This window comes from Caenorhabditis elegans, chromosome V, assembly GCF_000002985.6.
Source record: "Caenorhabditis elegans chromosome V".
NCBI lineage: Eukaryota > Metazoa > Nematoda > Chromadorea > Rhabditida > Rhabditidae > Caenorhabditis > Caenorhabditis elegans.
In genome coordinates, this window is record NC_003283.11 from 12,494,716 (window position 1) to 12,518,455 (window position 23,740).

Genomic DNA, 23,740 nt, shown 5'->3' on the forward strand with positions numbered 1-23,740 from the left:
ACGGGGAATAAAAACCATTCAAATTAATTTTATAAAAGTTAGATGAGATCGCCTCGTAAGTCTAAACAAGTAAAAGAAAATCAATTTCAAATCAAAATTACAAATTTAGTGGTAAATTTAGCTCCAAATTCCAGTATTGAATGACATATGTTCACTGTTTGCAATCATAAGATCTTCGTCATCGCTAAGTTCGTCTTCGATTGGCTGTAGGGTGATATCTCCATTTCCACGTGACAGATAATCTTGTTCTGCTCTTTCCAAACCTTTTCCAGGCCTATATTGATATTTGCTCCGAGTAGGGAAAACTGTAGACGACGAGCTTGATGGCATTCCTGGATCCTTCTCCATTACCGAGTGATGAAGAGTTTGAAAGCGGATGAGAAGAGATTTCATATTGGCTGGCGAAATCTGGTCGGCGCGTTTCTTCAAACAAAAAAAATTAAATTTTTACATTCCAATACGTTCAGTTTTCACGATTTAAAACAAGACATAACACATATTATTCTTACAATTAATTTAATGTTTCAATTTTTTTCAATATGTGATAAAAGTGTAGCGATTTTGACCCAATAAATCCAAAACAGTGTTCAGAAATGGATTTTTTTTTTTGGTTTTTTCGGATAAAAACTATTTTTCAAATGTTATAATATTCAGTTGGGAGAAAAACGAATCGAAATTTTTTTTGAGATATTCGAGTTTTTCTCCAAATTCCAAACAAATTTTTTTTGACAATCCTGTGCAATATCACTTTTTATTTCAGAGGATTCATCCAAAATTGAAAAACCGCATGTTTAATAACTGGTTTTTTATTCTTTATCATTTTTTCCCATTACGCTAGTTTTTTAAATACTCTTAAAAAAAAAAAATTTCAAAGCTAAACAAAAAATAATACTTACCAAAACCGTATGTTTGAACGCCTCAACTTCTTCAAGCAATAGATTCAAATTATCAACTTTGTGCGTATCAAGAAATCGATCAACAGCTGAAAAGTGTGTATTTTAAATACCAAAATAAATTCAATATATGAACACTAACCATTAGAAGGTCCTGATTGATCAGAGTCTTCAAGTTGATGCCTGGTTGACAGATGATGATGGTCATTTTGAAGATGTCTGTGATGGTGAAGCTGAAGACTGTCATCGATTTCGTCATCTACATCTCCATCAACAATCACAACTTCCTCATGTCCAGGCGATTCGATTAAAATTCGTTCATCTGTACTTGTTTTTTGTTCATTGGCAATTTGATCATTAGAACTTCTAGGAGCCACGATTACTTCATTTCCCACTCGAACTTCTTCACCTCCGTGTTCACTGAAATTAAAAAAATAGACAAATATATCATTGTTTTAATCTTACAGAATTTCATTTCCCTTTCGTATTGCTTCCTGATGTCGTTCATACGTCTGCGTTTCGACAACTTCAATTTCTTCTTCTTCAACCATCTGAGCATCTTGTACAAATCGTTCATCTTCATATTCCATTTCAATCTGGATAAATCTCGGATCATCCATATCTTCATGTTGCTCGTAACCACTACTAGATTGTGAAACATCTCCTAATGGAAAAGCCATTAAATGATCACGTCGGTTTTTGCCCACAAATACTCTTGGTCTCGGCCAGTGTTCTTGTATTGCAATTTCAGTTGTTGTCGGTTTTCTTGGTTCTGTGAATCGATGTGGAGATCTCATTGAAACTGGTGGCCATTCGATTCCTACTTTGTCGATAAGTTCCTCTTCCCAAACTTCGATTGATTTTGGAATTCCTTCTCTGCTCCATTTTTTAGTGCACGAAACTAATAGAGTCTTCAACTCATCGGTATCTACAAAGCAAACTCGCTGAGCATAAATGTTGTCTGCAGAGATGCTGAGGAAATGATGCCGTAAAAATCCAATAATTTCCATAGGAGAACTCTGTTCCATTTGCTTCTGAGCAATTATATACTTAATGACATTGGGGAGCCGCATCCGTGCGTCGTGAGCGTAATGATCACCACAAAATTCCGCAGACACATGTCTGAAAATAAAGATAAATTTGTTTATTTTTCAATTTTATTTCAAAGCAGAGGCCCCACGAAAAGGGGAGCAGAACGAAAAGAGGATCTGCAAAAAGGGGATCTGCGAAAAGGGGAGCAACGAAAAGGGGACCTGGCACTGTGCCAAACGCACAAAACACTTTTTTATTCTCATTCAACGCACGACTTTGTTATAACCACACTCCGTTGTGACGCATCGCGCGTTGTTTAGCGTAAAATACAAAAATAATGCGTGCGTTGAATGAGAATAAAAAGCGTTTTGTGCGTTTGGCACAGTGCCAGCTCCCCTTTCCGCAGATCCCCTTTTTGCAGATCCCCTTTTCGTTCTGCTCCCCTTTTCGTGGGGCCTCTCAAAGCATACCCATCATTATGTTCTGTTGCATGAATAAAAGCAGTACACGTGAATCCTAATCGAAATGGTCCTGTACGATCATTGGCTGTATTCTTATCACTACTCACATTGCCACTTCGATTGCATGCCAAAAAAATTCCTTTTCCACGCCCACGTCGTTTTGATCCCGATTTGTGTCGAAAATGAGCACCACCTTCCGACTCTAACCAGAATCTGAACCGCTGAAAAATTAATAATTATCAAATGTCAAATTTTAGATCTCCTACTTCAAATGTAGCACGGTCCGGGAATTCCATTGAATGAACATCCGGAAGAACGTCGTGCTCAATACGCAAATGACTGTGGAACTCAGGTCTCGTGATAAATTCGGAACTACACAATCCGCAACAATAAAATCTCTTTTTGAGTTGAGGATGCGAAACCATATTATCGCTTTGATTACGTCCACATCCATTATTCTTGTGATAATCGATCGTTCGAGAGGCAATCAATTTGTTGCATCCATAGGGGCATATATAACGTGGTTGTTGAGGCTAAAATAGTTCATATTAATTTGCTAAACACATTGCTGAAAACAGACATACTTTTAATTCCATGTAAGCTTCCACATGCATGTCATCTTCAAGATGATGATCATCGATATCATCAGTCATTCTGAAATTATAAATATCAACAATACATAACTAAATATTTCAAAAAATGAAATATAATTAGGACGTTTTATAGAGAAAAATAAGAACATGAAAGCACAGCGTTAATCATTTTTTATTTGAATGAAAAACAGTCGAAGGACAATCGGTGTCAAGAGTAGTTGCTGACGCAGAAGTGGTCACGAGAAATGCGCAAAGGAAAATCGATAAATTTCGTCTGCGCGTTTCAACGTATGCAATTGTTTAGAACAGAATCATCGCATTAATTTTTTACATTTTATATTAAAATAAAACCTTTACCTAAAACCTTTGTAAAACCTTTGTTTTATTAATTATTTGCATGTTATTATATAAATTTCGTTCCACAACACAATCTACTGTCGCTGAAATTGTTCTCTTGATAGTTAGGTGATAATTTATTTTCTCTTTTTTCTTTTTTACTCATTATCTTTTCTGGTCTAACTCTTAATACATTGCCATGCTCCACAACTTTTTTGTTTCAGGAAAAAATCGAATTTAGGACTTCGTTTTTCTCACGACCATGGCTTTCAGACAAGGCTATGGAGTGTCTTCGTACCCTCGTGAGTTTATTGCCTCGAGGCACTTTCTCAGTTAATCTTAAGAAAGTTTTTGTAGAAGAGTTTATTTTTCAGACTATCCACAACAACAACAGCAAATTGTTTTCGGACAGATGAGAATGCCGGGCCAGCACGTAAGCTAGTTTTTTCATGTAAAAAATAATTTTTTGTTTTATTTTCAGACGCCCGCGCAGCAATCAAGCCAACAAAAACCAGATTCGTCGCCAGTTTTTGTTGGAAACATATCCGATAAATGCAGCGATGAGTTCATCCGGAAAATATTAAACGTAATTATTACATTAGTTTATGGAATAAAAATTAATAAATTTTTACAGGAATGCGGTAATGTTGCGAGTTGGAAACGCATTAAAGGAAGTAACGGCAAATTGCAAGGTTTCGGATTCTGCCATTTCACAGATCTCGAAGGAACTCTACGAGCGCTGCGCATTCTTCACGAATTTCATTTGGGGGACAAAAAACTAACTGTAAAGGTTTGTTGAATAATGTTGTTTTCTAATCCCAACGCCAAAAGCTCTATGATTACAGCCTGACGAAAAAGTGCGTGATGATCTACGCAAAAATGCTATTGAAAATAGGAAGAGACAAGGTAAGAAATGGGTTTTTGACAGTTGAAATGTTTCATTCTAATCGATAAATCTCTTGTTTGAAGCATTATTTGCATCATTGGTTAGGTAACACCTTGTCTTTTGCATGTTTCCACGTTTTATGTTTACCGTATCACATGCTTGTAATAACCAAAGCTAGCATTTTTCACTGTTATGATTTTCAAAAATTGTTTGTATGTTTTTTTCTTTTGTCTCACTTCTCATAGTTGGAGAAAATAGCAAATAATTGTGAGCTCGATCTAATATGCCCAGTAGAAAACCAATATATCTGGATTTACCTATAGTTTCTAAATTTCAGGCAAAAAAGAACTGAAGTTAAAGCATGACGAGCTACCTGCAGACGAAGATGATTTGAAAAAAGACGAAGAAATTCGATTGAAAATACTTCATTGGATGGAAACTGATCACAAGGAACTATTTTCAATCACTGAAGGTATAACTTTACTTTTTAAAGGTGGAGTAGAGAAAAATGAACCGTAATGACCAAATATAACTGCTTTTAAAAACTTTTAAAACAATTCGTAACAGTTTTTCTGTTTCCAGATGGAGAACTCTCTGACGAGACCAAGAAAGTCAAGGGACATGATAGTAAAATCGAAAAGCAAACCGTGCCAAGTTCGTCTTCAAATCCAAAAAAGGTGAGTAATAGCTTCTGACGTGTATCCAACGACATGAGCCTTTCCATGGCTCTCCGCTGATATGAGAGGTGACTAATAGTTACAACCACTTTTAACATAAAATTTTAATTTTATGATCATTTTGACTATTCTATATAGGAACATGTATAACCAGCCAAGAATCGGAACACGATACGTAAGTTTTGACCCCATTTTCTTATATTTTTTAATATATATATTAAAACCTAAAAAGTCAATTATATGTAAAATGAGCAAATACACGAACCACATCAATATAAAAATTAATGATCACGTTAAATATGAAAAATGAGTAAATGCAAGAGTCCTATGTTCTAACCAACGCACAATATTCACAAAACTACGAAATTGAATATCGAGTAAAAATTTATGTTTCTAAATCTCACATTTCACCTTTGAAATGCATGTGTGAGTGTGCCAATTAACATGTTTCAGATTAAGCTTTTGCATGCTTTTCCCTTCTTTCTCTCTGCCAACCTCTTCTATTTCACACTCATGTCTTTTCTGTCTCACAGTCTATATTTTTTACGTTCCTCAAATATATTATCGCATTCCTCAGTTGTGTATCTCGGTCCTTTACTAATCATTGTTGGTGTGCAAAATATCAAGTAAAACTACATATTTTCTCCAGCAGGTACCAAAATGTTCCAGATTTTCTACAGCTCCTCCACTCATCAATGATTTTTGGTGGTATGTTGTTGAGTGAATATACGTATGCTTTCGATGTGTGTATGTAACCCCCCGTCTCCCCCACCATTTTTGTTCGAGAAGCCATATAAATTGCTCTGTCGTGCCTCTCATTGGGGAATTGCACCCTTCTTCTATTCCCATTCTTTTGTCCCCAGTATTCGTTTTATTAGTATCATCCTAAAATTACTTCCACTTTTGTAGGGAATATGTCAGAGACGAGCACTCCTTCATCTGCGGTAAGACAAGTTTTGCTCTCTATGTTGAAAATAATCATTTTACTTTCTTGTCGGCTTCCTGTTTTTATTTCTAGCGTTTCTCAAATTTTGACTGAAACTAGAAATTATTTGACGTTGTGTGTGTGTGTAATCCCGCACTAATCAACTGCTTCGATTATAGATTATAGAGAATCGTTTTTATCTAACTTTTTTAGCGTTTTCACTCTCAGATTGCAATACATTCACGCATACAACTTATTCTTGGGCTATACTCACTTTGTTCGTGTCTCCTTGTATTGTATTCCAAAATCGAATTTGCAGAAAAAACTGAACTACTGGATTTCCATTAGTTTTTGCCCAAATTTGAGTCGTAAGTCATCATCCCCTCCAGCTCCCTGTTTTTGTTCCGTTTAATTTAAAGACTTGCATGCTTTCTCAGTCACCTTTTTATTTGGAAAATGTTGGTAACCCTGTTTGAAAAAAAGTTGGGTTTTTAATAACTCATGGTGATGGTTTCGAAAAATTGAAGTGGCCTAATATTAAAAGTGAGTACTACTATGTGTATGTCTATGTGTTACATCAAATTCACGAGAAATATATATTCATATTCTTTTTCTCTCACTCTCTTGCTCTCTTGTCCTCTCGCCTATCAAAGTTTTTTTTGAAAAACTCGATAAGAAAATTGCAAAATAAAATACATGTAGACCAAGTGATCTCAAATATAGATTTTAAATTAATTTTCAATAATTGTATTTCAGGATGAACACAAACGAAATCGCAATCGACGCAGCCGCAGTCGCACAAGGAGCCGAGAAAGAACTTCACGACGATCGAGAAGCAAAGAATCGCCCAGAAGCAAGTAAGTGTTTTAATTTAATTTAATTTTTATTTTCAACCACTGGAGTACCGCTGGAATAGTCAAAGGGTGTTGGTTCTTCAATTTTTCACACAAATTAAAAAACGAAAATATTCCGAATTTTTCGGTATTCCGATACTTCAAAAATTTCGATTTTTCGATAGTTAGCTTATAAAATTTTAGTAATTTTTTTCTTTGTAAAATAAATTTATATGCTTTTTTTCGTCAACATAAAAATAATAAAAAAATATTCTTTAAAAAAATGTTTCAATTTCTACTCAATAATTTTCAGGCGATCACGTCGAAGCCGCTCCAGCTCAAATTCATCCTCAGAATCGGACTCATCTTCATCTCGTAGTTCATCATATTCTTCTCGATCCAGGTCACGCACTCCTCAACGTAGCAGAACATCTAAACGACGCCGAAGTAATAGTCATGCTTCAGAAGACAGCGATGATGCAAGGGAGAAACGTGCTTTCAAACAAATGATGCTTGATAAGAAGCAAGCATATCTGGCTCGTCTGAAACGATGGGAATCAAGAGAACGACAAATGTCGAAAAGGTATGAACGAGAGGAACGGAAAGAGAAGGATCGCAAAAAGACACTACAAAAGGAAGGCAAACGATTAAAACTATTCCTCGAGGACTATGATGATGAGAAAGATGATCCAAAATACTACACTTCTTCTCAATTCTTCCAAAGAAAAAGAGACTATGAACGTGAAAGGGAAGCTGATCAAAAAGATCGAATGCAAGAACAGCAAGAGATTGAAGAACTCAAAAGACAAATTATGGAAGAAGCTGCAAATGATGAGAGTATTAACATTGAAGAGGAGGCAAGGAAACGACACAAACTAAAGGTTTGCATTTTTAATTCGTACGCGGCAAGACAAAAATCTTTCGTTTCGAAGCTTCAAAGAAAAATGACTTGAAGTTTCTAAATAGGTCCATAGAACATCGATCTAATCAAAACCTACCGTATAACTAAAGAAGTTTATACACCATTCAAAATTGTTCCTAACTGAAGTTCTCTTCTTTCTTAATTCTGCCATAATTTTGAGTATTTTTTACAGTATGCCTTCCTTCCACGGGTGATATTTCTCTGGGCTTAATAGAATTGCGCTTTACTTATTTTACTACGCTTAGTAGTGATTGGCACAACTATATACATTCAGTAAACCCTATCAAAAGTTTCAGGAAGAAGAAGCAATGCGAAAAATGCGAGCTGATAGTGGAAGTCCAAATCCTCATCAACCACTTGGTCAATCGGCAAACGGAGAAAAGTCTTCGAGTGAAGAAGAGAGTGATAGCGAAAAGACCGATGTCAAAAAGGAAATTAAGGATGAAATTAAAGAAGAACCAATTGATGTAGATATTTCCGAGCATGTAGATCCTAACACTGGTTCGTCTGGTACAAATGGAAATTTCGGATGGAAAGCGATTGGAGATGACTCTTCTCTCAATACAAAAATAAACCGCCCTATAGCTAACGGAAATCAAAATCAGCCGCAAATTAAAAAAGAAGCATCTCCTATTCCAATTGCTCAACGCCTCAGTGGTGTGTTTGGAAATGATGACGATGAAGACGATGTGCATAGCAAAAAGAAGTTGAAACCATTCGAGATCACTAGAGAAGAGCGTATGCAAGTCATGTCAGCTGAAGAAAAAAGAGAGCTGACGAAGCAGATAATCAAAACTATTCCTGCTACAAAAGGCAAGTTATTTCGAAGAAAACGTTCATAAACTTTGAGTTTTTATGGTAAAATCAAAGATATGTTTATTGAAAAAAAAAACATTTAAAACTTGATTTTTTTCAGATGAACTTTTTGTTCATAGAATCGAATGGGATCAGCTAGATGGGAAATGGATGAATGATCGAATTCGTCCGTGGGTGGCTAAAAAAGTCACTCAATTCCTTGGCGAAGAAGACAAATCGTTCTGTGATTTCATCTGTGATCAAATTGAGAAACAAGCGACACCCCAAGAAATACTCAAAGACGTCGCCGTCGTGAGATGATCAATTATTAAGTAAAAATCTAATATATGGAATTCAGATCATTGACGAGGATGCTGAGCAATTTGTGATCAAAATGTGGCGACTTTTAATTTATGAGGGACAAGCCCGTCGTCTCGGAATTACATAACTACTTTCAATATTGGAAATACATTATGCAATCTTTTTACCACTCATCCCCGCCTCTGTATTGAGTTGTTCTTTACTTCAAAGACTCGTTTTACTGTCTATTTCTCTCTCCCTCTCTGGAATTCATTCCAGTGAGCAGCTGACTTAATAATCGCTATTATAATATTAAATTAAATATAGTTTTCTGTGCTATACTTCAAACTGATATTTTTATGAAATGTGGCATCTACCTCTTGATGATTTCTAATTTAGCTCATCCGTCTCAATTTTCATCATAAATTCCAGCGCAATGAGCTTAAGATGGGCAATATCGCTGGAAGAAACGATAACTTCATCTACATTCCAAAATATGTTTAGACGGGCTATTTTGTGTGCATCGGAAAGTGATGTGGAGCAGCAGAGACGGTTTCGATATAAAGAAGATGCATTGGCATGTCTGATAGGAAGATTAATTCCAAGGTTCTAACAAAATGTTATTCGAGTTTGAATAATTGGAAGACATTCAGAAAAGCTGCCACTATATCAATATCTCGTCAGTGGTCAGATCTAGAGTTTAGTCGGAATGAAAATGGAAAACCATCTCTTATTCAAAATAAATCAGACTATTCTCGTCAAAACTTCGAATACAACGTATCGCATCATGGTGATCTAGTTGTATTAGCTACCGGAGATACTAGAATAGGTTTGTACTAATGTTTTGAATTTTGATCTTATAAAGGCAAAATTATTTAAGGTGTCGATGTGATGAGAGTTAATGAAGCTCGGCGTGAGACTGCTAGTGAACAAATGAATACGTTGAAGCGACATTTCAGTGAAAATGAAATAGAAATGGTTAAAGGGGGAGATAAATGTGAACTTAAAAGGTATCGTTTCAAACTACAATTCTTAATTTTCTGTATTGTGTATATAAAAGTTCACGGATTCAATCAGATGGATCTCAGTTTATGGCAGAGCTTTTCCGATTTTCACGACAAAAAACTCAACAAAATTCATAATGACGTTATAACAATATCCTGAATAACGTCAAAGCGGGCACCGAACATATCAGTGGCGAGACCCATCCGGATAAATTCGTGCGCCTTTAAATACGAATTTCAGAAAATTGAAAACTGACAATATTGAAATCATCAGTAAAATTTAATAAATCATCCTAATTTCTAGATGGCACGCATTCTACAGAATTTGGTGTCTGAAAGAATCAATTCTAAAAGCTACGGGAGTTGGACTTCCAGATGGACTGCACAATCATACTTTCCAAGTAGATTCCAGTTATGATCACGCGTCAGGTTAACTTTTCGAAAGAATCTATCGTTTTATGTATCCTTTTCAGGTCACTCAACAGTTTCAACCCAATATTATCATCGTTTGATTCCACAACCACAATGGATTTTTGAAGAGTCATTTATTGGAGAGAATCATTGTGTCGCTGTTGCTTCAGAAGTATCTCCGTCTACTACTTCCTGTGCTATACCATTTCAAATGATGTCTCTCGAAGAAATTCTCCAAGACGCAGATTTTATAAATATTACAGCTGATGTAGATGAAGAACTTGATGTATTTATGGGAAAATCAAATAAACCATTTTGAGATCGTCAAAAAAAAAGAAAAACAAACAGATGAAGACAGCACACCAGGAAACGGAATCAAGTTGTTAAATGAAATGAGCAAGAGCAATTTCTAATTGAGATTTTAGTAGAAAATGTGATAAAAACATAATATCAAAAGAAGAATGTGCAATTTTTGTATTTTATTTTCCGGGTCGAAGACCATCACCACGCCCGATTGCGATGTTTCGTTTCATGTACGGAAGAAATTGACGAGCTGCGTTTTTCTCCTGAAATAAGAATTCATTTTGAAACTAGCCTAAACGAGGAAGCTTTTTGTATCTCAAGAATAAATGTAGAAGATAGTAAAATTTATAGTTTCTGGTGAGGAGGTATTTACAAAAACAAAAAGTTCTTAACCTAGAGTAACTTATTGGTTTAAACCACCATTGAGGTCACGCAATTTTAGTAAGGGTAAATATTATTTTTCAAGTTTTCAGGAAGATTTATTACTCTGATAGAAATCTTTTTTTGAAGATTAGATTATTTCGATTGTCGTGAATCGAATCTCTACATGATTTCCAGCAAGTTATCATTATTAACAAAATCAGTTATAGGCCAACTCGACCTTTTCTGAATCTAGGAACACATCTTAAATTTTTTGGGCTTAACTTGTTACCAAATACCGAGATACCTTCCTTATCTTTCATTGACGGATCTTCAGGTAGTATGAATGTGAATTTGGCATTTAAATGCCCAAACCAGAACTAGTCTAATATTAAAAAGTACTGTAAATAATTATGTTGTCTGAATTCCCTCTAAAAGAAGAAGCCACACCCACTTTCGAACCAATCAGCGTCCTCGTATTCTGCACACTCTGTCTAATTGGTTGGCAGAGTAAATCACTGATTGGTCTGCCAGTTATTATTTTTTAAAGAATTTAAACAGAGAGATTAACGTTAATTGAAATCAATAGCTAGTTGGATGAAAATTGGTAATTTGGGGCTAAAATCATACCGCAGTCTTGACCCAAGGTTACGGTAATAGTAGGTTTCTTCAAAACTTTTCAAAACTCACATCATTATCCAAATCAACCGGATCGTAATCGTAGTTCAATCGGAAATACGGCAGAGCCGCGGCGAGCCCAACGAGAACCAACAGTACCAGAACAAATGTACGAATTGACAACATTTTTCGCCCTACAAGTGCAGCATTATTAATCTTGTATATCTAGTCTAGTTATGCGAAGCAAAAAGATAAAAAACATGGGAAACATCATATAAAATGTGTAAATGAGTTGGGTCCAGTCGGCAATTGAATATGAAGAATATTTGGGATTCATGGCCACGCCCTTTTTCAGTCAGAGAGCGGAGTATTCCGAATCCAATAAAAATATGGGGGAAAAGTTGTTGGTGTATAAATAGAGTGAAAATGACATTTTTTCTCCTGCTGACTTGAGAGGGTTGAGTGATGAATTGAATGGACTAGAAAAATGAACTGATGATAGTTTTTAAGAGTGGGAGACATAAGAATGCCATGAGACATATCAAAATTATTGAGATGATGTCATAAAAATTATTGCAAATTAGAATTAAATTGCATACATTTGAAGTGAATGTTTACATGTATATGTGTCTATTGAACACAACGACGTTAAAAAACTAGTCATTTATGTACATTCTAATAAAAAAAAGCCCACTAGCTACCGTTACAAGTATGTACGTGGATACTATTTAATAAAGTTTTTCTAGAAAAAAACAACAGTTTTTCTAGAGATTGGGGAAATAATACTCAGTTCTGGTATTTTGTAAGTTTGAGTGAAGCCGTAAAAAACTAATGGTTGCATTTTTTAACTTTCCGTTAATTTTTTATTTTGAAAATAATAAAGATGCTGAACCCCTTTTTGAAAAAAAAATCAAATTAAAATTTATAATTTCCCGACCACAGGGTATATCGAGCACATACAATACCATTAAGTTCTTCCTTAAGATTTTTACGGTGGATCCATTCAAGTAAATTTGTGCGTTTTCAGGTACAAATTTCAAAAAGTATTATATAGCAAAAAACCGGCACATTAAAAAATTCGCACTTCTTCAAAATGTCCACTAAAACTTCCATCATGCATAATTTTGAATGCTTATTAAAATATATTAGAAAAAGAGTACGAGAACATTCTGATCTCACAATAGAATATTTAGGGAACGTGTGGAAACATTTGCCATTTTCTTTTCCGGAATATAAATTTAGAAAATTGAAGAAATGTTTTATCCATTCGTCCACGGCTTGCCCAATTTTTATCAAAACCAATGATTGAAAAGTTGGTAGGCCTCCGGCAAAACCAGAATAAGAATTGGGGGCACCAAGGGTAATAAATGGTGATTTGTAATCATTTATATTATTGTTCTACCGAGCTTGTGCTGTAGCTTGTTTTGAAATTAGACAAACTTCTGAGAAGACAACCCGTGTTTGAACACTCTTTTTTGTTAGACTTGGGCAAGAATATTATGAGTTACAAAGTTGAGAAACAAGTTTGTTAAGTTGTTTAAATTATTTTTTATTTGTAAAATTTCAAAAGAACATAAATTGATCTTCAAGAAGTCTCCTTCTGCTTCAGGTTTTTTTTGAATATCTGAACGGGTTTTAAAGAAAACAGTACGGATAACTAGTTTAAATAAGTATGTTAACTTCACTAAGTTGAACTAGAAATGCATCCTTGCTTAAAAATGAAGAAATTATTTACAAAGTTGCTATCTTCAGTGAGCAGACAACTCAAACCAGCTCATAACAAAATTAATTCAGCTCGCCGTTCTTAAACCAAATCAACACATCAGACAGGCCATAATCACCTATTCGCCAATACATTCCAACATCAATAATTCATAATTTTTGATTAGGCTTCAGGAACTCGTGCATGTGGCTAAACACACGAATAAACAAGTGAGTCACATTAGTCTGACAGACAAGAAGAAAGTACGTCATTTGAATATGTGGTGGTTATCTGACAAATTTGAAAGTTTCACGGAGAACATTGAAACGTCTGCTGGTGACGTGCTCTGCTACACTATTTTATTGTCTATTTTTATAATTGTTTATTTTTCAAAAATAAGTTCAACAACTTTGCAGAAGATCGGAGAAACGAGTGAACTCATTTTTACTATGAAAATTTGAGTTCAAAATCAAGTTCAGACAGTTTTAAAAACGGCTTACTGTAGTTCTTGATTTAAAATTATAATAATATGCTGTAGAAATGGAAACTTTGTAAAAAAAATTATCTCTACTTAATAATTCAGAGAAACTATGAAAAATATGAAATGATCGATTTTTCCTCAGCTTTTATAATTTAGCTGACAGAAATCATTGTCAATTACTTCGTTTATTTTTAAATACAAATTTCACTAAAACAGAAATCATAAAAATAATTTTGACTTATTTGATCAGATCATTGAAATTGGTTGTTTTTATATAGAACCCACGCGTCATTGACATCTATTACTTTGTTCCGATGATTGGTGACTTGTTAGAATATTGAAAAAGAAATTAAATCGGGCTTCTATTTTGGTGATCACAAATGGAACGTTTTTACGTACATTTTTGAAATATTTTAAAGTTATGATGGAAATATTTGGTGATTTATGGCACGATGCTTTACAGAAATTGCGCTCACATAGTGGGTAGGCCAACTGCATCCGATCATCTTGTGAAATTGAAGAAGTATTTTATCTGGATACTTACCAATTTGAGATCAGATAATTTCTGGCCACGAGAGCCATTCAAAAAACTGGGAACAAAAAATAATTAATGGGAATTTTTCCAAATTTATAAAAAATACAGAAACCGATTAGGAAAGCTAGCGTTTTATATAAATAAACGAAACATATATATAAACGAACATTCTGGAAACTGATTGAAAACTTATATTTCTTTGACAAAAATTGAAAAATTTGCATTCAACTTTCCTGAACACTCTTAAAACTAGCACAATTCTGCAAAAAAAAGAGTTTTTGAGTATTTCTACAGGCCTCAAAATCAGTAAAATGATGCACTGACAAGTTCCTGATTGAAATTTCAGAGGGTTCGCAGTTGAGTGTCGCAGGTTAAATCTTTGTCATAATATAGCATAATCATAGCTGTCAGATGTTAATTGGAGTCTACTGGTAAATTAAGATCAAATTGAAATCGATAGTTTGTTATTAGAATCTAGAAAAGCTTTCAAAAACCAAGACACCTTCGATCTTATTTTTGAATTTGTCACGGAGGTTTCTGATTTCATGTTTACTTTTTCTCTATCTTTTTATGAATTCACTTGAATATTTTCTTCCTCTTTCCATTTTTTCTTTTTGCAGTTTGATCTAAATGACTCGTCTCCGAATCTGAACGAGATGTTTACGGTCAAACTAATTTTTCATTAAATTTTCTTTTTTTCTCTTTCCAACTTTTTTTCCAGATCTCTTTAATCATGACATCATGGACCACAAAGCAAAGGGAGAAACACGAATAAATGATGAGTTGAATTGATAGCTCAACTCTTTTTTTAAGCGGAAGCCCCCATGAGTCGCTGTAAAAGTTGGAGTGGAGACGTGCAAAACGATGAGCTTTATTTTTGGGCCTGCTGACATTTTTAGCATCTAGAGTTATGGGTTGGAAAAGATGATATTCAATTTTGATGGATGGGAAAACGGAGTTGAAGTTGAAAATTATTTCCAAATATAACAATTTCATTTGAACCTATAAGGGCACCCATATTTCTTGATAAAACTAACACTGCCATTCGATCTATTGAAGAAAATTACATAAAGTTTTGAGAAGTAAAATAATCAATGAAAAATCGCAAAAAATACAAGGTAAGGGCGGAGTCTATGATTGATTTTCTGTATCTCTGATCTAATAAAACAAGGATTTTAAGAGTATTGTTAATAGAGGCTAGTCTAGGTAGTCTAGGTAGTCTAGAAAGTCTAGGTAGTCTAGGTAGTCTAGGTAGTCTAGGTAGTCTAGGTAGTCTAGGTAGTCTAGGTAGTCTAGGTAGTCTAGGTAGTCTAGGTAGTCTAGGTAGTCTAGGTAAGGTAGCCTAGGTAGTCTAGGTAGTCTAGGTAGTCTAGGTAGTCTAGGTAGTCTAGGTAGTCTGGGTAGTCTAGGTAGTCTAGGTAGTCTAGGTACTCTAGGTAGTCTAGGTAGTCTAGGTAGTCTAGGTAGTCTAGGTAGTCTGGGTAGTCTAGGTAGTCTAGGTAGTAGTCTAGGTAGTCTAGGTAGTCTAGGTAGTCTGGGTAGTCTAGGTAGTCTAGGTAGTCTAGGTAGTAGTCTAGGTAGTCTAGGTAGTCTAGGTAGTCTAGGTAGTCTAGGTAGTCTAGGTAGTCTAGGTAGTCTAGGTAGTCTAGGTATGCGCTATGCACTATGCGCTATGCGCTATACGCTATGCACTATACGCTATACGCTATACGCTATGCGCTATGCGCTATGCGCTATGCACTATACGCTATGCACTATACGCTATACGCTATACGCTATACGCTATACGCTATGCACTATACGCTACAAGGTAGAAGTTTTTTTGATAATTCATATTTTTGATTCTCTTCTTGGTTAAAACAATTACAAAGCATTCTTTTTATTTTGCACTTTTTGAAAAGTTTTAAAACAATCGTTTTCTATTTTTATTTATACTGAAGTTTTTGTGTATAATATTGAAGTGTGTTCCTGCATTCTATGAGATAACGTTTGAATACTGAGACGGGCTCGAAGGTAACCATTATCCAGGGTCCATTCGCGAATTAGCTGCAAAAAATATTTTGACCTTCGTGCTTAAACTATCCGTTAACTTACATTATGGAGATGTTCATCTCTTACAAAGCTGATTCTTCCGATATCTTTGAGCATAAATTTAATGTTGTTTCCAACCATTGAACCTTCCTCAACAGTAATGAAACCATTGGACATGACTGTTGTCAAAATAACTTCACGAGTGTTTGGTTTAATGATGATGTAACCCGATTCGCGGTGAAGATCTTCTTTATCACTAGACCAAGCGGCGGCACTGAAGCAAACAAAAATATTGTTAATTATTGTGTGCTCTCTATTAGTATTGCAGTCTTACAAACTAAATTATAAAATTAATACGATAGATTTTTATATTTCATTTACAAACCGGTTTTTCCTATTAACAATAGTTACTACAAGTCTAACTTTCTATCAGAATTTTTTGAGTGAAAGAGTGATTTCATGTTTGAATTCAACACTTTTTAACCAATTATAGAATATCAAAACTAAATAATTTAGCTGAGTAATTTTTCCCAGACCTAATTTCTGAAAACTTTAAAAAATTTCAAAACATTTTAACAGTAGTCAAATCTTAACTCACGTGTAATTGAGTGATCGAATATTGCTTCCTTCAGGAATTGAAATTTCGACTTCCTCTGTGTATTTGAAAGTTGGAATTGTTGGAAATGTAACTTTTCCGGTATGTTCACCCTTCCATCGTCCCACCAATTGGTGAATAGGTTGAAGTTGTGGATTCAAGCGACGAGTATCGAATTTTAACTCATAGCGAGGACAATTTCCGCAACTTTTTCGACAGTTTTTCTTGATGTACTCTTTTCTTTGACATGAACCTCGATCCGAAGCAACCCACGATGCACATGCTCCGTCGCTATCGAAACACTGTTGCACTGAAAAAGCTATATTAATTGAACACTTTTTTTTTAGTTAAAAATAAATATTTTCAAATACGTACAAATTAATTTTTTAAGTTAAAACAATTTTTTCGTCAACTTTTGTGCAGTTTCTTTGAGAGCAATTTCAAATTTGAAACTGAATCCTTATTTAACTGATAAATTAAACACCTATCAATAATTTTTAGAATGCTAAAAAATTCTTTAATTGGATGGTAAAACTCACAACTAGGTGCGACATAAGCCAGAAATACTCCTGAAACCAACAAAAACCTCATCAGAGAATATATGTATACAACCAATCGCTCTGCAAATTAAATCAATCAAAAGTGTTAAGTGTGATTATCAAACTATTCGAGACTTCCTCTTTCTATTTTTATCATTAAGAAGAAAGACAGTAAACGAAATAAAATCGTAGAAGGTCATCCACCAACGTGCCTTTGGCATCAATTGATTACCCATCATCGTATTCTTTAATTTTCTGTGTTCTTCCTTCCTTTTCATGTGTGATAATGAAAATCGACGAATATCGGCATTAGTAAAAGACGGAGAAGTAGAGAGAAGACAAAATATTCAATGAACCAAAACCGAATAAAAACTGTCTGGGTTATTTTGAACTGAACAGACTTGATATTGGGCTATGGGAGAGATAGAGTGATCCTCTTTTGCATTTCTAAAATTCACTCTCCAATTTAGCAAAATATCAGAAAAACCCTCTATATACAGTAACTGTATGGTTTCCGTTTTTTCTTGTTTTTTTTTTACTTTTGTCTTAATTTCCGGAAAGCATTACAATTGAAAAAAAAAATTAAGACAACGTTTTTTTTTGAATTTAGGAATCAAAGAATACACAAACAAAGAATTTCAATAACGATAGGAAAGCTCAAAAAAAACTATTACCGTATACACTTTGTTCCGAAATTTTAATTTTGTTCTTAATTTCCCTCTTATTATACTGTTCTGGAAAACCAAAGCTCTTATTAACTTTCTACCTCAAAAAATCTAGAAGACATTTGTTTTAAAAATGACATTCCCCGGGACTGAATTTTTATTTTAAAACAATGCAAAATTATAATAATTTTTTCATTGAAATTATAATACTTATAGTCCTTCATTAACTCAAAACTCGTAGCTACTCCACACACACAATTATCGTTTCTTTTTCCTAGTAATTCAAAATCAAAGTGTCATGTTTGTTGATCAGCTGACACCTTTCACCATCATCGATACCTCGTTCTATTTGAACACAACCTTATGTCTTCCTTATCAATTATATAAGTGGTAATCTGATAACACAGTGTTGTCCAGCAGACCAGTCAGTCTTATTGTCCCCCTTTCACCGGCTCACTTTACTTTTTTCCTATTTTATAATGAGACCACTTGCTCTTTTAATTTGCATTATTGTTCTGTTCTTGGTGACAGAAGCTCGATATAATCCTAGAAAAGGTCTGGCAGCAGGACGGCAAAGGAAACACAAGTATCAAGATGAAGGAGAAGCTTTCGTTGTGTTGGTAGCTGGATCAAATGGATGGTATAATTACAGACATCAAGCTGATGTGGCACATGCGTATCACACACTTAGAAATCATGGAATTCCAGAGGAAAATATTATTACAATGATGTATGATGATGTGGCGAATAATCCATTGTAAGTGTGCTCTATGGAGATTTTGATTAATTGGATTTTGCTTAGAAATCCATACAAAGGGAAGCTGTTTAATCGTCCACATGGAAAAGACCTCTACAAAGGTCTGAAAATTGATTACAAAGGTGCTTCAGTGACACCGGAAAACTTTTTGAATGTTCTTAAAGGAAATGCCAGCGGAATTGATGGTGGAAACGGAAGAGTTCTTGAAACGTGAGGTTTCTAGCAATTGTGTCAACTTGTTTTTTATTTTCAGAAACGACAATGATCGCGTTTTTGTTTACTTCACTGATCACGGTGCGGTTGGAATGATTTCATTCCCAGATGGCATTTTGACTGTAAAGCAACTGAATGATGTTCTTGTTTGGATGCACAAGAATAAGAAGTACTCACAGTTGACTTTTTATCTTGAAGCCTGTGAATCTGGAAGCATGTTTGAAGAGGTACTCCGATCGGATATGGATAGTAAGTTTCAGAGAATTCTCCAATATTATAGTATTATCGAATTATAGTTTATGCAATTTCTGCTGCAAATAGCCATGAAAGTTCATGGGGAACATTCTGTGAGAACGACATGAATCTTCCGTGCCTTGGAGATCTTTTTAGTGTTAACTGGATGACTGATAGTGACGGAGAAGATTTGAAGACAGAAACTCTTGAATTCCAATACGAGCTAGTTAAAAAAGAGACAAACCTTTCCCATGTGATGCAGTTTGGTGATAAGGATATTGCGAAAGAGGCAGTAGCCTTGTTCCAAGGAGATAAGGAAGATAGAGAGTATGTCGAAGATTTTGTAAGTATCTATGTGAAAATTGATATTTTGTCATGAAAAGGTCATTTTGTTTCAGGGATTGTCTGCTTCAAAATCTGTCAACTGGCCAGCAAGAGATATTGAGCTCAATCACTTGATTTCGCAACACAGAAAGTCGAATGATTTGTTATCGTCGAACAAGTTAGAGTACAAAATCAATAGAATCAAGGAGACACGAAGAGCAATCAAGAGAAATGTACATATGATTGTTCAGAAGTTCTTTGATGGAGAGTCTGAAGAGTAAGTTGAAGAAAAATCGAGCTGACATGGGGATGTTCTTGGGTTCTGATGGGCTCTAAAAATTGAGAAAAAATCCTTGATAAACTGGAAAAAATGGTAATTCACAAGTAAAAACTACTTCAATTTTTGAACTTATGCGTTCATATGATGATATCATGTATTCATTTCATGCTGGGTTCTCAGAATATTATATTTTTTCAGTCTGATCAGCCGAGTACTAACACAAACTCGTCCAGTTCTTGATCTCCGTTGCCATCACATTGCTGTTCATCTTTTCAAAAAGTACTGTATCAATTTCAATGAATATGAGTACGCGATGAAGTATGTGAAAGTCATCAACAACATGTGCATATATCGTCGAATCGAAGAAATTGTCCTGGCTCTTCCCGATATTTGCATGGATATTGATATTGAACAGGAAGTTGCAATTCGTTTGGAGAAGGAGTTCTTGTAAGATATGTTAATCTCATTTATTTATTTTATGATTCGAGAATCATTATTTTTGTGAATAAAGACACATTTTGAATTAAGATCAAACTATTTACATATAGAAAGAGGAATGATGAGTGAAGCTCGGGGATCGAGAGTTTTAAAAGGGTCACTAATTACAAAATGAAACCGGTGAAAAGTGTTACGGTACATTGAGATTCTGGGTTCTGCCAATGCGAGAAGTTAAGCGAAAACAAAAGGAAGAGAAATAAATTATTGATTAGACATCATCTTTACGAACTCTTCGTAATCAATTTCCCCGTCTCCATCCACATCAACTTCTTTAATCATTTCATCAACTTCTTCTTCGGAGAACTGCATTCCCATATGAACCTGAAACATGGGAAATTAAACAATTACTGGGACGTGGTTTTAGATTTTAACTTACCATAAAATATCGAAATTCTTGTGCCGTGATAACACCATTTCCATCTTTATCAAATACTCGAAATGCTTCTCTAATCATTTCTGAATCTGTTTCTTTCATCATTCTCTTCATCATTACACAGAACTCTGGGAACTCAATCTGTCCGTTTCCATCGATATCCACTTCATTGATCATTTCCAAAATCTCTTGTTCCGTCGGGTTCTGTCCAAGACTTCTCATTGCAATACCCAATTCTTTCGTCGAAATTGTTCCATTACCGTCTTTGTCAAACATCATGAATGCCTCACGGAACTCGTCGATTTCTTCAGGTGTCAGTTGCTTGATGATATCTTCAGAAAATTGCATAAGATTTGATGGGATCGCCATTCTTTCTGCTCGGATTGCCTGAAAATATTAATGTCTAGAAACCAAATTGTAACAAGTAAAAAAGCAAAAAAAAACTTTGCATCCGGAAACAGTAGAAGTGGAAAATTTGAAACGGATGTTAAGAAGATCAAAGTGATAAAAAATTCTCAAAAATTTGAAAAATGAGTAGCTCAAGACCGCAACTGATTGTGTGTCTTGTGAAGGGACTCCGAAAAACATGTGACGCATGTTGAACGGATTGAAAAAAATGAGAAGAGCAGGAGAAAAAAGGTAAAAGTTATGAAATAGATTTAGGTTGCTGGGTAGCAGTAGAAACAACGAGTTGAGAAAGAAGAACAGACATGCGAAAAGTGAAAAGAGATGAGTAATGTAAATATATACACTTATGGTTTAAATAAGTTCATAAATAAATACACCAGAGATTACAGTTGCGGCCGGATTATTCAATTAAAATATATTTAAAAAACGATTATTCATAAAAAATATTAACAGGCTAAAGTATAGATAAAGTATAAAGTACATAACAAATATTAAAATACCCAGGGTTATCAAAAATTTATTGTTGAAAAAATGTACAAAGCCTTAAAAATTTTTGGTTTATATTTTCGTTTCAAATGACGAGACCTCTATTTCCCAACACTGAAATTAAAAACCAGCCCGTTAAAGTAAAGAATCGTTTCTCGGTCAATTTCACGCTCAACGGCTAGCCATTCTTGAATTATTGAATGTGAATTGACGAATCTCTGATTTATGAGTATAGCCTCGCGTGACACCTCACCGGAGAGCACAACGACTATAAGATGGACGTTGCTCTTGGTTTTTGCAAAAAGTGACACCTTGGAGAGTTGTGAAGTGACCCGCACAGGCATGATGAAGGAGGAAAAGAAGAAAAATGTTGAGATGAATGCAGTTATTTTTACAATCAGAGGTGAAGAAAGCGAAGCGATGAAAGTGAAGCGAATGGGCAAGACAATTTTGAGTTTGTTGGTAATCCGAGACCTTGAAGATGGCAGCAGCTCATTCTTTCAGTCGAAAGGTCCCTCTTATTATCCGCTTATTGTTCAAACAAATGAAGCAAGGAATGAAGAATTAGGGGAGAAACGAAGAAACCGAATAAGAGATCGGAAACCATTGGGGGTGGGGGAGGCAAATTAGGTAAAGTGATACTTTTGTGTTTTGGAAGAGGGGGTGGTAAAGAACTAAAGGACCACCAAGAAACTTAATCATTGGATAAAGTTGGATTGAAATGAATCATCGGAACTATCAAACGAAGATCTCAACTTTTATAATCTGATCTTTGAAACCGTCGTGTAAATTGGATACATATGTTCTAAGTTCACTCATTAAATTTTAATCACTATTTTCTTTCGTTTTTTTTTCCAAAACTTGACTCTCAGTTTAGTTTCTTCGAGACATATGAAGTCTAGAATTTCTAAACATCTAGACATATGAATCATATTTAAAATCATTTTCATTCATGCTCCATGTTAGTCACGGTTTGCTTACCATATCTCTGGCGAGTCGTGATGAGAAAAATCGAACCATTTTTGATTGATGATGAGTAATAGAAAGTTTTCGAAATCAATTTGATTGAAAATGAATTGGAAAATCAACTCAACCCAATCGAGATGCATTTTGTTTGTGTACACACAATTTTGACAGCTATGAGAATGAAATGGAAGGAAAGGAACAAAAAGTGATATTTACAGTTTCATTGTGACTAGAAGGTAATATAAAAAGAAACCAAGGGTTTCAGTTTTTAATAATTTAAATATGAGAGATGTTCTTGAGGGCGCTATCAAAACAGATCGATGGGGCATAGGATAAGTTGGAAAAATATGGCAAATTATTTTGCAATATTTAAATCGTAATTGGCAAAAATAAAAGTGTGCATACTTTCATATAATTTTATGTATTTTAAATTTGAGATAAAAACTACGGAAATCAAGCAAGAAATGGCACAAAATATCAGAGTGACTAAAACTTGATGTTTCAGCTAATTTTATACCAATGAAAAAGTGTTTTCAAGTGTGACGTTTCTTGTGACATTACTATGAAAACGTTTCGAGGCTTGGAGTGACCCGAGAAACATTCAAAAATCGGTTTCTGAACCGATCACTTGGTTGAAATTACCATGAAAACAGAGATAATGCGGAGTAAATTGATATCACGTGAACATTGTGAAGTCTAGAAATGTAAATGAAAAAATATTGAAACATAGTGACTGACAATCAAAGAATCACTCACTCATGCCTCTACTTCATATCCATTATCTCTTCATTTCACCCTCTGGAATCCAAAAAATGTGTCGATAGCACTTGGTTGGGATATGAAGAAGATAAAAGAAAAGAGGGAAAAGTTTGAGAAAAGAAAGAGATAAGACACATGTTTGAATGGTCCGTTAAGTCAAAAAGAGATCGCCCCCATCACCAGTTTGGAAAAAACAAGAACATTCGAATGGAACAAAAAAGAGATATCAAACGAGGAGTTGTTTCTGAAGCAGATTGAAAATATGCATGGTGAGAGTATGCGAACCAAATATTATATGCGTTCCAGATGTTTTTGAACGAGCAAAAATAAGATGATGAAGAACAGTAAGTTTTCAGAACCTCTTTGAAAATTTGAAAATTGGTAGAAAAAGAGAAAACAGATGAAAAAACAAGTTAATAAAAGTTGTGAAGATTTTTTGAGTTTTTGAAAAAGAACGGAAATTTTTTATAGAACTGTTTCTTTGCCAATAAATTTAATATTTGATGAAAAAAGATGAAAAAAGATGATATTTCTAGTTGACAAGG

The 23,740-nt window shown here is 34.6% G+C and overlaps 7 protein-coding genes and 2 non-coding genes across 13 annotated transcripts; 5 read left to right on the plus strand and 4 right to left on the minus strand.

Annotated features, from left to right (window-relative positions):
* Positions 1-12: 12 nt before the first annotated feature.
* W04D2.4 (C2H2-type domain-containing protein) lies at positions 13-3,040 on the minus strand. Its single transcript, NM_073731.8, has 7 exons — positions 2,971-3,040; positions 2,653-2,919; positions 2,396-2,607; positions 1,359-2,015; positions 1,036-1,313; positions 897-982; positions 13-423 (listed from the first exon to the last, which is right to left on the minus strand). Exons 1-7 carry the CDS (start codon positions 3,037-3,039, stop codon positions 118-120), a joined length of 1,875 nt encoding a protein of 624 aa, NP_506132.1. The 5' UTR covers position 3,040; the 3' UTR covers positions 13-117.
* A 457-nt stretch (positions 3,041-3,497) lies between these two features.
* rbm-25 lies at positions 3,498-9,028 on the plus strand (the record flags this gene model as incomplete). 3 transcript variants are annotated; one of them, NM_001269498.3, is made up of 12 exons in its annotated part: positions 3,498-3,617; positions 3,690-3,748; positions 3,797-3,901; positions 3,950-4,105; positions 4,161-4,221; positions 4,539-4,673; positions 4,784-4,878; positions 6,560-6,660; positions 6,950-7,517; positions 7,849-8,371; positions 8,475-8,665; positions 8,712-8,990. In NM_001269498.3, 12 exons carry the CDS (start codon positions 3,578-3,580, stop codon positions 8,799-8,801), a joined length of 2,124 nt encoding a protein of 707 aa, NP_001256427.1. The 3 variants fall into 3 exon arrangements, with proteins under 3 accessions (NP_001256427.1, NP_506133.2, NP_506134.3); NM_073732.9 differs by having other exon boundaries at positions 3,540-3,617; positions 7,855-8,371; positions 8,712-9,028; NM_073733.6 differs by lacking the exons at positions 3,498-3,617; positions 3,690-3,748; positions 3,797-3,901; ... (2 more) ...; positions 4,539-4,673; positions 4,784-4,878 and adding an exon at positions 5,021-5,053 and having other exon boundaries at positions 7,855-8,371; positions 8,712-8,801.
* Positions 9,029-9,078: 50 nt separating this feature from the next.
* On the plus strand, positions 9,079-10,431 carry T28H10.1 (L-aminoadipate-semialdehyde dehydrogenase-phosphopantetheinyl transferase). 2 transcript variants are annotated; one of them, NM_001392627.1, is made up of 5 exons: positions 9,079-9,259; positions 9,307-9,482; positions 9,534-9,663; positions 9,962-10,081; positions 10,131-10,431. In NM_001392627.1, the coding sequence occupies exons 1-5, from the start codon at positions 9,090-9,092 to the stop codon at positions 10,192-10,194; spliced, it is 660 nt and encodes a 219-aa protein (NP_001380253.1). In that variant the 5' UTR covers positions 9,079-9,089; the 3' UTR covers positions 10,195-10,431. The 2 variants fall into 2 exon arrangements, with proteins under 2 accessions (NP_001380253.1, NP_506135.2); NM_073734.4 differs by having other exon boundaries at positions 9,086-9,259; positions 9,962-10,086; positions 10,131-10,397.
* nlp-46 (Neuropeptide-Like Protein) lies at positions 10,344-11,570 on the minus strand. The gene is made up of 2 exons (NM_001029005.2): positions 11,422-11,570; positions 10,344-10,634 (listed from the first exon to the last, which is right to left on the minus strand). The coding sequence occupies exons 1-2, from the start codon at positions 11,533-11,535 to the stop codon at positions 10,548-10,550; spliced, it is 201 nt and encodes a 66-aa protein (NP_001024176.1). The 5' UTR covers positions 11,536-11,570; the 3' UTR covers positions 10,344-10,547.
* Positions 11,571-11,594: 24 nt separating this feature from the next.
* Positions 11,595-11,737, plus strand: T28H10.5. The gene has a single exon (NR_069770.1). It is a non-coding gene; the product is annotated as an Unclassified non-coding RNA T28H10.5 (non-coding RNA).
* Positions 11,738-15,929: 4,192 nt separating this feature from the next.
* On the minus strand, positions 15,930-18,234 carry T28H10.2 (ShKT domain-containing protein). The gene is made up of 4 exons (NM_073735.6): positions 17,233-18,234; positions 16,697-17,003; positions 16,162-16,372; positions 15,930-16,113 (listed from the first exon to the last, which is right to left on the minus strand). Exons 1-4 carry the CDS (start codon positions 17,282-17,284, stop codon positions 15,997-15,999), a joined length of 687 nt encoding a protein of 228 aa, NP_506136.2. The 5' UTR covers positions 17,285-18,234; the 3' UTR covers positions 15,930-15,996.
* Positions 18,235-18,343: 109 nt separating this feature from the next.
* Positions 18,344-20,226, plus strand: lgmn-1 (legumain). The gene is made up of 6 exons (NM_073736.8): positions 18,344-18,654; positions 18,700-18,864; positions 18,908-19,116; positions 19,164-19,444; positions 19,500-19,702; positions 19,904-20,226. The coding sequence occupies exons 1-6, from the start codon at positions 18,377-18,379 to the stop codon at positions 20,154-20,156; spliced, it is 1,389 nt and encodes a 462-aa protein (NP_506137.1). The 5' UTR covers positions 18,344-18,376; the 3' UTR covers positions 20,157-20,226.
* Positions 20,120-22,533, minus strand: cal-1 (the record flags this gene model as incomplete). 2 transcript variants are annotated; one of them, NM_001269499.3, is made up of 3 exons in its annotated part: positions 20,120-20,524; positions 20,580-20,963; positions 22,452-22,533. In NM_001269499.3, the coding sequence occupies 3 exons, from the start codon at positions 22,488-22,490 to the stop codon at positions 20,405-20,407; spliced, it is 543 nt and encodes a 180-aa protein (NP_001256428.1). In that variant the 3' UTR covers positions 20,120-20,404. The 2 variants fall into 2 exon arrangements, with proteins under 2 accessions (NP_001256428.1, NP_001256429.1); NM_001269500.2 differs by lacking the exon at positions 22,452-22,533 and having other exon boundaries at positions 20,163-20,524; positions 20,580-20,945.
* C13C12.7 lies at positions 20,268-20,363 on the plus strand. Its single transcript, NR_102085.1, has one exon. It is a non-coding gene; the product is annotated as an Unclassified non-coding RNA C13C12.7 (non-coding RNA).
* Positions 22,534-23,740: the final 1,207 nt, after the last annotated feature.

What these genes read in the sequence shown, in the direction of transcription:
- lgmn-1 (NM_073736.8), top strand. Translation starts at nt 18,377, where the DNA reads ATGAGACCACTTGCTCTTTTAATTTGCATTATTGTTCTGTTCTTGGTG. An exon ending in GAGAGTATGTCGAAGATTTT is followed by an intron (nt 19,445 to 19,499) that starts GTAAGTATCTAT and finishes ATTTTGTTTCAG; the next exon opens with GGATTGTCTGCTTCAAAATC. An exon ending in TTTGATGGAGAGTCTGAAGA is followed by an intron (nt 19,703 to 19,903) that starts GTAAGTTGAAGA and finishes ATATTTTTTCAG; the next exon opens with TCTGATCAGCCGAGTACTAA.
- T28H10.2 (NM_073735.6), bottom strand. Translation starts at nt 17,284, where the DNA reads ATGAGGTTTTTGTTGGTTTCAGGAGTATTTCTGGCTTATGTCGCACCT. An exon ending in GGCTTATGTCGCACCTAGTT is followed by an intron (nt 17,004 to 17,232) that starts GTGAGTTTTACC and finishes TAGCTTTTTCAG; the next exon opens with TGCAACAGTGTTTCGATAGC. An exon ending in GAGATGAACATCTCCATAAT is followed by an intron (nt 16,114 to 16,161) that starts GTAAGTTAACGG and finishes TATTTTTTGCAG; the next exon opens with CTAATTCGCGAATGGACCCT.
- W04D2.4 (NM_073731.8), bottom strand. Translation starts at nt 3,039, where the DNA reads ATGACTGATGATATCGATGATCATCATCTTGAAGATGACATGCATGTG. An exon ending in AAGCTTACATGGAATTAAAA is followed by an intron (nt 2,920 to 2,970) that starts GTATGTCTGTTT and finishes GAACTATTTTAG; the next exon opens with CCTCAACAACCACGTTATAT. An exon ending in TCAATCAGGACCTTCTAATG is followed by an intron (nt 983 to 1,035) that starts GTTAGTGTTCAT and finishes CACACTTTTCAG; the next exon opens with CTGTTGATCGATTTCTTGAT.
- nlp-46 (NM_001029005.2), bottom strand. Translation starts at nt 11,535, where the DNA reads ATGTTGTCAATTCGTACATTTGTTCTGGTACTGTTGGTTCTCGTTGGG. An exon ending in CGGTTGATTTGGATAATGAT is followed by an intron (nt 10,635 to 11,421) that starts GTGAGTTTTGAA and finishes TTCTTATTTCAG; the next exon opens with GAGAAAAACGCAGCTCGTCA.
- T28H10.1 (NM_073734.4), top strand. Translation starts at nt 9,090, where the DNA reads ATGAGCTTAAGATGGGCAATATCGCTGGAAGAAACGATAACTTCATCT. An exon ending in TACCGGAGATACTAGAATAG is followed by an intron (nt 9,483 to 9,533) that starts GTTTGTACTAAT and finishes AAATTATTTAAG; the next exon opens with GTGTCGATGTGATGAGAGTT. An exon ending in GATAAATGTGAACTTAAAAG is followed by an intron (nt 9,664 to 9,961) that starts GTATCGTTTCAA and finishes CCTAATTTCTAG; the next exon opens with ATGGCACGCATTCTACAGAA.